Source organism: Chiloscyllium plagiosum, chromosome 21 (assembly GCF_004010195.1).
Source record: "Chiloscyllium plagiosum isolate BGI_BamShark_2017 chromosome 21, ASM401019v2, whole genome shotgun sequence".
NCBI lineage: Eukaryota > Metazoa > Chordata > Chondrichthyes > Orectolobiformes > Hemiscylliidae > Chiloscyllium > Chiloscyllium plagiosum.
Window position 1 is genome coordinate 39,826,616 of NC_057730.1, and position 12,019 is coordinate 39,838,634.

Below are 12,019 nucleotides of genomic sequence, written 5' to 3' on the forward strand. Positions count from 1 at the left end.
GAAGGGAAGGTGTGGGGGAGGGGCTGAGGGGGAAGAGTTGGGGGATGGGTTGAGCTGGGCAAGACCAGTGTAGGCTTACGGGCGGTAGTGGGGGGAGGGGGACTCAGAGGTTTGCGCAATGGCGCAGGGGAGTGGAGGGAGGTCTGCCCCAAACCGGCTGAAGTGACTGATGGGTGCAATTATTTTTCCTCAAATCTCTCTCTTCCCCCCAGTTCCACTCACAGTAAATAAATGCTATGGAGCGCAGCAAAACTATCCTGGTCAGCCAGAAGGTGCCCGGTTGCACCTGCACGGCGCTTTCCTGCTTCTGCCGGCCGCTCTCCGTGGCCTGGCTGAGGGGATGATGGTCCCGCGGGCCGCCGCTTGCCTGCGCTGGGCCCACACGCCGGCTCCGCACCTCCGCCGCCATCTTCACTGACACCGCGCCTGCGCGCTGCCGGCCCTCACCACACAAACTTTGTCACAAACCAAACTTCCTGAAAGTTTGATCCAAACCCCGAGCCTGGTCTTTGGTGTTTTCCTTGCTTCCCCTCCCCTCTCTCTGGAACATGTTAAAGATTAATCCAGTTGTTCTCACAGCGTTATTTTCGCAGCAACGTTTTAATTGGCACAGAAAATGATCAGAGGAATTTTATAGGGGGCAGGATTTTTAACACGATAAATTCGCATAAAATTCATACCAACCTGGTTGTTATCATGCATTGTAATGAAATTGCTGGTTCTTTCAAATCACATTGGCCGGAAGTCAGGATCGTTCACTTTAATTGAAAACATGGTAAATTTCGATCCGTCAAAAATATCGATTGCAATCCAACTTGTTCTCGTCAACATCCACTGCTGATATTTGGTTTACACAGCTCTGCGATAGCTGCTGTAAACAAACGGAAAAAAATTGAAAACTTTACTGAAAGTAAACATTCATTTGACGTTCACTACAGCAGCGTACTATTTTGTTTGTTTTTCGTCTTAAAATATTTCGTACATGTATCTCTCTGGTTGATCGTTTTCAAAATATTCGAGTTCTTCGTTTATGTTGCTGATCGTTTTGATTTCGTTTTTCGCGATGGCTGTTATTGATTAATGTAAATAGAAATTTTAAAAATGCTTTTAAATCGTATTTAAACAGTAAAAGGTTGAATTAATACGCTCCACGAAATGTACCTCCCGAAACCTGTAATATGATTCTAGGTGTCTCACACCTGTATTCTCTAACCTTTCTCGTGTGTACAGTATTAGTCTCAGTGATCTAAAATATTCTCTTTCTCACAATATGTAAAAATGTCGTTCTACACGCTTCTGTCGCTTTCGTCTCCGTGTTGAATTCAAGAATCCTAACACAGCATCCCAGTCCAATTCATCGCTTGCCACTATAAATCTGCAGCACTCCCAAACTCCATAGCTGTCTTTCTTGTAATCTCCAGACTTTTAACCTTAATCATTGTTCATCTAATTGCTATTAACCTGCTTTCGTATTTAATTTCATTTAACCTTTAGTTACGTCTCACACTATAGGTTTTTGTTTTTCATTTTGATTTGATTCGTATCGTAAAATTGTGTTTACAAAAGGAGGAAGCAAAGTTTATCAACCGATTTTTTTTCATAACAGATTGTGACCCCGTGGTTTATGGTTCTTTGGGTCCATTTCTATACTTTGATATGAGCTGTATATAAGAAACCAGTTATTGTGTTGACCAAGTTTTCTGTAAATCACGGAAATAATTCTGAAACTTTGAAAATGAATAAAGCCTAATACTTCAAACTATACTTGCATAGTATTATACATTTCCGGCACTTGTCTCAATCATCAAATTGTACACAATTCACATTGATATACCTTCTGTGTAAAATAACATTCCTGAGAGATCTTCAAGGGGAACGAGTGTGCAGAATAAACAGAAAAGAAGGAATTAAGGGGAAGAATCTCTCATTTTCTCTTCAAAATCCCATTTTATTCGGGTTTTCACATTAATCGCTTTTTTTCCGATTAGGTTAACATTCTTAAATTCTTTGCCCTGTCACCACTCTGTGAACAGAGCCATCACAACAGAAACCTAGTGGTGCTTTCTCGGGATATTATGGGATGGGACAAATGGATAGAATTAAAATAATAAGATTTAAAGTGTGATTGGAGAGGCATCCTTCTAATGTCACGAAGGGTAATTTTTAGTTAGAAGTGCGATATTGTCGAAGAATAAAGAAACATGTAAATGGCGCTAATAGATTATTACGGTATACATGATTCATTGCTATTTGACGCCCAGTAAGAGAACGCGCAAACATTCGCTTAATTGTACCGTTATAGTGGTGACTCAAGCAGAAGAGATGCTCCCCTTCTTATAACGTTTCACTTCATATGGGAATAAGTTTAGTTCGGAACTCTGGTCACGTGATCTTATTGCAAGCTCCTTACATGTAAGGATAAATAAAAATGGTTTTATAACAACGTCACTTTTTTTTATTTTTACATGTATGGAATGTGGGCTACCCTGATGTCTCTGAACTGCGCAATTTCAGAGTCACACACATTATTGTGGATCTAGAGTCACCTGTAGGTCAGATTTCATTCCTGAATGAACGTTAGTGCTCGACCTTTATGACAATTGTAGTCTAATGATCACCAGACTAGGTTGCGATTCCAAATTTCTCAATGTAATTGTATTTGGGTTTTGAACTCCCGACCTAGAGAATGAAACTGGGTCTCTGAATTTAGAGACCAGCGACATCACAGTGTCACTGTGTTCCACATATCTATCAACGTTTAATCTGTAACAATGTTATAAATGAATGGAGTGTGCGGTTCTTGGCCTTCAAATTAGAAATCAAAAGAATGACCTATCCTTTTTGATGTTATTTGAAATGTCTGATGTTATTCATAAAATTCTTCAAGGCATTTCACAGGGGAGTTATACAATAAAGTACAATATTAGGAGATATTAGGTTAAAAGATTTTAAAGAAGAAACATGAGGTAGAGAGGGAATCGAGAGGTTGGAGCAGAGGCAAGTGAAAGCACAGACACTCAGAGTGAATTAATTATAATTGGCTACACAATTATCTGAACCCAAATATCTGAAAGAGTTGCAGGGTTCGTATGGAAGGTTAAGGTCATGCAGGGATTTGAAACACTGATGAGAATTTGAAAGTCAAAATGCAATTACTGAACAGGGTAAAGTGGCCATTGTCCTACCAGAGCATTGACTCGCTCAGTCGAGGGAGGCAACTGGTAGTGGTGAACTCAAAGGGTCACCAGGCTTCAGGCGAAGGAGGAAGATTGAAAAGGAGAGTCCGTCATGGTAAACTTAGCCACGTGCAGGAATTGAACCCACTCTATTGGGATCATACTGCATCGTAAACCAGTTGTCCAGCCAAGTGATTGTAATGGTACAACTGTCCGGATGATGGGGAGGGTAGTCTGATTTAGTACAACAAGGGCATCTGCGTTTTGGATGACTTCGTGTTTACATAGGATTGAATGAGAGAGAGCAGCCAGGAGGGTGTTGGAAAAGACAGATCTACAGATAATCATGGTATGAATGTTGCAAGCATCCGAGGTTAATCTCAAGCTGTTAACAGGAAGGGTCGTGGAATCAATAGCTAGGGACTGGAGTTTTAAACAGGAACCAAAACTCCAATATGGGAGGGCGGTCATTGATATCCCTTGAGGGACACGAGACATAATGGTGCAGCAGCAGAAAGATGTCATTGCAAATCATACTCCGGCTGCTGTTAGTCGGTCAAGAATTGAACCAGGCAAAAGCAGTCCCAGTCAGCTAGAAGACTGTGGAGAGGCTCTCGAGGAGGATGGCTTTGTCAACAGTGTCAAAGGTTGCAGGCAGATTGAGAAGACAAAGAGGGGAAGTCAGGTACAATATTACTTGTGACGCTGCAAGGGTGGAAGTCTAATTGGCGGGAATAGGAATTCCTAAAGCAAAAGGTACGGCCACAAAGAGCAGTTCGGGTAGCAATACAGGCAGTTTTAAGAGAAAGCTGCATAATAACTTGAGGGAGAAACAAACAAAAATAAATACCGATAGGGTTAGACAAAAAAGGTTAGGGGTGGCTTGTTTCGAACATAACCGCAGAAACGAATTGGCCTACTTCTAAGCAATAGAATCCAATTTGCAACCAATCCTTTCCATGTATTCCTTGTGTTTCTTTCCTTTTTATTGGTTTTTTTCAATTGCTTGCTCACTCAGCTAGTCAGAACACTCTGTCCTCGCTGCTTTAGGCCAGCGGAGCTCCGATATCACATTACTCCCATAGTCCAGTCAAAGGTGAATTATGTCACCCAGCTTCTTTTTGGCTGAGTGACATTGTTATAATTAAAAGGGTTAAGATTCAATTGACGTTAACAATTATGGATTAAGAATGCTGTCCTATCATTGAAACCCTTTCCCTTCTTAACTGGCTGAGGAAATTGCTGGAAGGTAGGGGTCTTCCCAAACGTGCTGGAAGCACAATTGCTCTAAGTCATTGTTATACTTTAAAACTAAGTGATTATTTCGTTACTTCTTGCGTCAACGTTTCTGCTGCCCAAAACAACTACAAAGCCACACTTATAAAATATCCAGGTTGACATGTGAGCTCCTTGGGAAAATCTTTGACTTACTTTTGACACTTCATCTTTAAAAAAGACAGAACGCAATTCTTGCCAACTCTCGGATCTTGTCGAGATTGGCTGCGTTTCCAGTGTCCTGCTTTGCCTGCAGGTTAAAGTACAGCCAACAGCACAACTGACGCAATGTGGCTAGTCACAGTCAGGGTCGGCGCTGAAGGTACAGACCCATCCTGAGACAAACAGCAAAACCCCGAGGCACAGTGGTTCCTAACGTGGGGTAATGTGTACCCTTGGGAGGGGGTGGGTAGGGGGGGAGGTACGGCAGACGGCCCTCGAGATGATCTTTGAGAAGAAGTTACCGTTGTGAAACTAGCACCTCCTTCAGCATGGGACGGTATATGATCACGCGGTCCATGTAGCAAAAGTAGATTAGGACATTGTCCATCAATAAACCAGCGAAGTGGTATATTTTGTGTCTTTTCTCTATTGAATGTGACAGAAACGTGACTTTTATAGAAAAGCTGTATATTTTCTTCTGTAACTTCTTCCAGTTCTAATGAAAGATCGCTACGACAAGCCCCATTTCTCTCCATGCGGGTGTTGCCTGGCCTGCTGGGCTCTTGTTTTAATTTCATATTTCCAGCATCCGCACCATTTCTGCTTTTATTTAGAGAACGGAATTGACTGGTGAGCGTTTGTCCTGCCGTGCAGTCAGGGGGCACACAAACGTGAGGAAATCCCAGTGAATATCAGGATGCTTTGTTTGTAAACAGGGAAATATTAAAACGCACCAGCGTTCGGTCATATTGACAGGAACTCAAATCAAAATGGAACATGATGCAGTAAACGCCACTTCAAAAAGAAACCGCTGTCCCATCCCTTACTGATAGCATGGTGCACTCAAATAAAAACACAGTACTGCGGATGCTGGACATCTGAAAGAAAGACAGAGATTGCTGGAGAAACTCAGCAGTATCCGAAACATTAACTCTATCTCTCTTCACAGATGTTGCCAGACCGGCTGAGTTTCTCCAGCTATCTTTTTAATCGCCCGTGCTCAATTCATCTTGGTTCCTTCCGTGACAAAACGTCAAAGATTGCCCAAATTAAGCATCGCATTACTCCATTTAATACAACTACGGTCCATGCAACCTACCAGAGCCATCAGAACACTTATATTAAGGCTGGATGTGGGCTTTTGTGGCGTGGTGGTAGTGCCTCTACCTCTGAGCCACAAGACCCACGTTCAAAGTCCCACCTGCGCCAGCATTGTGTGAATAACATCTTTGATTAGGAAATATCTAGAAACCCAAACGACTAAACAACTTAAGCTATTTAAATTCAGTGCCCACCAACTCAATACCTCAATGCTTTCTTTGTTGCTGTCCCCAACCCCCATGCTGTCTTCCTGTCACCGCTATCATATTGCGAGAATTGAAGAGGTTTCTGGCAGTCGCTGACGACTCCTTTCAAACAGGTAAATTCAGACAGTTTGCTGAACGCTGGGTATTTCTGCTGGGATTCTGAGCCAGTTTATTTCTTTAACGCTATGTCTTACGGAGGATACAGTCAGCAGGTTGCATGGCCAGTCAAAGGGAGGAAATGTCACCGGGAGCATTTAATTCCATGTGGGACTGACAACCCCTCACGAATATTTGACCTGACAAGGGCAGAAGCTGTATCCGCTCAGGTATGTAAGAAGATCTTTATTCTTAGATTGAATACATTCCACTCTGTGCAGCGGAGTGCGGGCTAAATTACATCATTTAAACTTTAGTGCAGTGTCAGTTCAAGGGTATTAAAGTGAACCATTGCCAACATCTACTTGGACGCTTTATGAATGGTTTTGCCCGTTTAGTTACACTATTGTTTCGGTGAAGCTATTTTCGGAATAAGCCACCATCGTTTGGGAAGATTATGAACTTCAGAGATTGATTTAAACCGGGTTTGACTCTCATTCCACTTCCGAAGTCGAGAACGAAATTATTGGGCACCTGTCCAATAATTCAATTTCATGAGTTCAAGGGAAAGAAAATTCCCCAAGAGCTCCCCTCCAAATCCAGGGCCTCCAATTATCTCCCGGTTTGTTTCATTTGATCACTCTCACATGCAAACCATCGACAGGTCAAGCTAATTGAAATCTGTCCCAGTCTCCTGTATGTTCGATGACCTGGTTGTTAACCCGTGTAAATGGCATGCGTTATTATCGTGACCAACATTAACGCTTGGGTATCTAACAGAAGTAGTTGTGGGGGTTGGAATGCAGTGAGCGGCTCGGTCAAAGAAGATTTCCAGTTATCTCTTGATGATTTGTTGAATATTGTTGCCTGGCCCTCCAAACGCGCTGTCATTCCGTTGGTGACTGTTTTATTACAGATGGAATAATTAAATCAAATATAGTGTCTCATTAGTAACGTAAATTATTGAATTGGCCATGTTAAATTGCCCTTAGTGTTAGGTGCATTAGTCAGAGGGGTGTAGGTTGCTCTTCGGAGGGTTGGTGTGGACTTGTTGGGCCGAAGGGCCTGTAGGGAATCTAATCTTATCTAATATATTTTTTAAATCAAGATAGCCATTCGAAACTGGTAGCAGAAGGATAATGTACAGTTAGTTTCAAGTGGACATCATCCAATTAAATGCCTGTGCAATACAACAGACACCAATTCATCTTTTCTTTCAAGTCCATGTATTTGCGAGCTCGACATGCCTTTCTACTGTCGGCCTGCACAAACCGATCTTCGCCAGGATTTCAGTCTTATAAAAGGCAGGAATAGACATCCGTTCGTCTGTTCATAAACATTCAAGTTGAGAACTCCGTATATTTGGCATTCTTGGAATCTGTTTATAATATGAACAAATAGCCTTTCAAACAGGACCGCCATGAAGTGTGAGGGGAAATTGGAATTGCTGGTTTGCAGTTCAATCAGACAACTCACAACACAGATGTTTATTAATAAACACAAGTATACTTCTGACAAAGAATGTTTTATTTTTGTTCTATTATTTGACAAACATTCCCTTCTGAAGCTGTGTCACCAAATATAGTTCGCGGTTTGATTAATTCCGTGTAGTGGACAAATATTGATGCTTGATCTCGCCAAAATCAACAGCCGTCGGTTGGAAACTAATGAAACGCGCTAGTGTTTTAGACGGGGAGCTCTTTGTTATATGTCTTCTATACCCATTCGTGGAAGTTGTGCGAAATAAAGATTACACGTAATCGGATCGCATCTGAAATGTAAGCATTTAATTATGAGCAGATTTGGGATTTAAAAGATTAAGGTAACAGACGGTGGATGTGAATGACAGGAATCCTCGCCTACCGACTTGAATTGGCCCAGACTTGGGTTGCACGGCAGACACCTCGTGCGATTTCAGGAAGCAACATTGAACACTTAGCACAGCGATTTTACGCCGAGCAATCAATTTCGAACTGACCTGAAATTTATTCCTTCATTAAGCAAGAGGAAAACTGCTTACTCGTGTGTCCAAAACAAAAACAGAATGTAATATTCGGAGGATAGGGTGGGAATTAATTTCGCCGAAACTGGTATGTACTCCCCACCCAAAAAAAACAGGGTTACGCACAGTTGACTGTGGGAAGTGAACGGATCTTTGAAAAGGCTCAGGATTCATTTCTGGAGGGTTTATACAATGAAATAACGCTGTGCCCCCATCAGTGACTTCTTATGTAATTCAGAAATAACAAAAGTCACATCCTGACTGCGTGGTTTTAACATTAATGCACCGAGTATTTAATAATCACATGACAAAATTAAAACAAAACGGTTTCTGAAAGCTGGGGAAACATGGATTATCTTTGAAGGGGTTTAACACTGAGCTAAAGCTGCTCTGTTCGCTCATAGCCTGTGATGATCTGTGGAATGTGTCGCTGCTCAACTAAAGATATGACATGTCAGTGAAGAATAAAATCGTACTTTTTCCATTAATCCGTAGTAAGTTTTTTTTTCTTAAAATAACAAGGCATCCTTCCAATTTGTGGTAAGTGATTGGTTGCCAAGTCGGTGCAGAAGTAGGAGTCCGGCTTCCCTGCGGATATATAACTGCACCACGCACTATAGTGCTGCCCAACAATTTGCAAAGAGAACACAGGGCTAAAACTCACTCGCTGTCTGGCCCCAACTTCTTTATCACTTGAATGTGAGCATCGTATTACAGGTTAGACAAGAGACTCTCAAAACAAGGTGCGAAGGGCCGTGACAGTTGCGCCATGCTTTCAGGCACAAAGGGGGATCATTAGACACAACATTAACATCAGAACGCCGCCTCACTGAAAGCAAACACGTGTGGCCACGGAAGGAACAAGTACTTCGTGTTTCCAATTTCTGTTCGCAAAGAAGCACAAACAAGTAACGCGACTGGCTGAGAAGCGACGACAAGTTTGTTAAATCAAAATAAATAATGACTAGGTGGTGATATGTGGGAGAGAAACAGTTTGCTGGCTTGATGTTAAAATAGAATGTAAACACAGCTGAAACTCGAACATGTGTAAATGCAATTCCTCCGTGAGGCTTGGTATCAGGAATTTTGTGGCTCGCTTACGAGCGGGTTCCCGAGAAAGTAGAGCTCTCTCCCCATCTGCCTTCCAAATTAAGGTTCTAAACGGTCACTATTATGGGGAATGTATTGCTTGCTTGCCTATGTGGCTTCGTTGTTTATTCCACACAAGACAGTCCCAGTTAGGGAAATCAATACAAAAGACTCACTATGAAACCCAGCAACGGCAGTTCTGAAGACCGTTTCAATTTCCTCTCACCCTCTTCCCACTCGGACAGAATAGTCACTCACTCGTGGGGCATGTGGTCGATTCTTGCCTTGTAGAGATTTAAAGAATCAAATCAATGCGCAAATCAATGCTCAAAATAAGGTAATAATATTTTCAGCAAAACACGCACTTCTTTCGTGCGTGATCCATTGACTGTTTCTGAAAGAAAACCTGACTGAAGACGGGTCAGCAACAGTGAGGAGATCCAACACTATCTGTATTCAAAGCGGCGCATTCCTGACCTCGATGTGTCATGTACCTCAGAAGTCATACTCAACTGCAATATTCATGAGCACTTCTCTTCGATCGAGTCTTTTTGTCATTAATTTGGCCCACAATTGCACAGGGAGTAAAAACGGCTAGTTTTAGCAAGCAAACAGGTTCTGAATGAACCTAGCATCTTTACACAGTTTTGATTAATTATTTTCCAACACATACTTTCAGTACAGTTCTGGTGACTTCACAGACACACTCAGTCATACTAGAATTAGTCGTGTCGTGAGAATTCCTTAAAGAGTCGTAAAAAGGAACAGAATACGAAGTGAGCGTCGTTTGATTGTGAATGCCAGCATTTTATGTACTTTTTACAAAAAAACTTTATTCTTAAATTAAATTTAAATTAAAGACATTGCAGAAACAAAGTTGGATTTTAATATTCCATATTAGAGTTCCGCTTGTGTAATAATCACAACAGACGAATTTGACAGAATCAAATAATCTCCACTTGGTGCTCTCTCTTTTGATTTGAGTTTGACAGGACACTGAACAATGTGACTCACTCGACTGCATATTTCTAAATCCAGTCCGATTTAAGTAGAGGTGGAAATGAATAACCCCCTTCTGTTAAAATGCCCCATTAATATAATCAATGTTATTTTAGTAACATTTATTGATACACCAATGCATTGTGGGTATATTATATATTAACATAAATTTACATTGAAACGGTTACATTAAAATTATCTGTTTGCATGAACCACACCACTCACTCACTCAGTTAAATCAATAAGCAATGAGATTTGAGTTGCCCCCAATATCCTTTAAAATTGAAATAAGTCTTGCTCCAGACAATAAGTAGCACGGTAAAGACCGATAAGTGTGACTTTTCGTGAGGAAATGCAGTAGCATTCAAACACCTCTCCCCGTGTTGTGCAAACTCTTTCGCGTTTTACCCGAACCCTGTGACAGGTGGTACCCGAATGTGAGCCATGAGCATTGAGCGAGGGCCTGTTAGATCCAGGATTAAACTCCGAGCAAGAACATTATCGTTTGGGTACAAAGTCCCTCTTTTATCGCAGTTATTCACAAGGGTTTCCGGTTGCTACGGAGTTCTAGGTGGCGATGCTGTGAGCAAGACGGAACCGATAGCGAGAGAAAGGACAAATGAACTACGAACGAGAAAGGCAGATCAGCACCCATCTCCAAAATCCAAACCTCAGAAAAAATCACGGGAAACTAACTGGAAATCACATCAAGAAATCAATAGCTCAAAATGACAATTTAGGAGCGCGAATACTTCAGGTCACCATTTAAAAAAGAAAGACACGTGAATTATTACAAAGCTGTAAGCTGAAAAGCTGCCCAGATTGATAACGTGATACTGGAAAGCGTTAACAGTTTCGTAACAGATTCCGAAAGCGCGAAACTTCACTGTCTGGGTCAGTAAACACGTTTTAATTAGGGGCGGATTACACAACAACTCCTGTCCTGTATAATATTGTGGCTGCAAGTGTTTGATCAGAATGCGTGCTAGTTAGTAATCCAGCCGGAGCGCGGTATGGCAAGTCAACGGAAATTTATCGAGTCAACGTTTGCAACTCTTACCACTAACAATGACAAAGGACCTCCTGTATACCTCAAATGAAAAGTTGGGTTTAAACATTGCAATGAACCATAACACACACACACACGCACACAGAGCTGTTATGCATTAAGTTACTTACGATCTTGTGTGTGTTTTTTTTTGAAAAACAAGAAAACAATCGAAGTGGACGGAGAGTCGTGACCGAATTTTATTTCAGTTAAAAGATAATGTTTCCTTTCTTTTTAGCAAACTGGCGCCAATGGACCAACGCTTCGTTTCTGATGGACCTGATTTACAATGGGAGCTCGTCTAAATGTCCACATGCCTTTCAAAGTGAATGACTTACACACAGGTTTCTGACTATAAAGATAAACGTAGCGAGCCGCTTAGCGTGGAAAATGTACATTACAACTTATATATTTTTAAAGGATTCATACCTTTCCGTGTAAATAGTTATAAATCGGTTAAAGCCTCTGAAAGCAATAGGCTTCGAAATGCCAGACCTTTTCTGGATAGGAAGCAAGAGGAAAGCTCATTATGGTCTACAGACCGAAAAGCATTTTTGTATGCCTAATATTTTCCCCCCTCGTCTTGGCATCAGCTTTGAGGCAGGGCATTTGTAGCGGCCTACCGTTTAATACTTAAATGGCTAACGAAAAAAAAAGGGGGCTTCTGTGGAATTGGAATTTTATTCTGAAAGGGCAAAAAGCAAACACAGCTCCCTGACGGATCGCTCCTTTAAGAGAATCCCACCCATTTCACAGCGGAGACCAATCGGAGGGAAGGCAGCACGGACCAATGGGAGGCGGCCAGGATACACTGATATACTGTCGCCGTAAACAAACTTCTGGCAAGAAGTTGGGGTTTCATTTG

At 41.7% G+C, this 12,019-nt stretch overlaps 1 protein-coding gene across 3 annotated transcripts in view; it reads right to left on the reverse strand.

Moving 5' to 3' along the window:
- The window catches only part of lmf1 (lipase maturation factor 1), a 598,451-nt gene extending 597,586 nt beyond the window's left edge, over positions 1–865 (reverse strand). For 2 of the 3 annotated variants that reach the window (XM_043711864.1, XM_043711863.1), the window contains exon 1: positions 223–442. In XM_043711864.1, coding sequence (XP_043567799.1) covers positions 223–409 — 187 coding nt within the window. In that variant the 5' untranslated portion in view covers positions 410–442. Of the gene's footprint in view, positions 1–222; positions 443–684 lie in introns of those variants that run through there. The other variant, XM_043711866.1, reaches the window with a different exon arrangement.
- Positions 866–12,019: the final 11,154 nt, after the last annotated feature.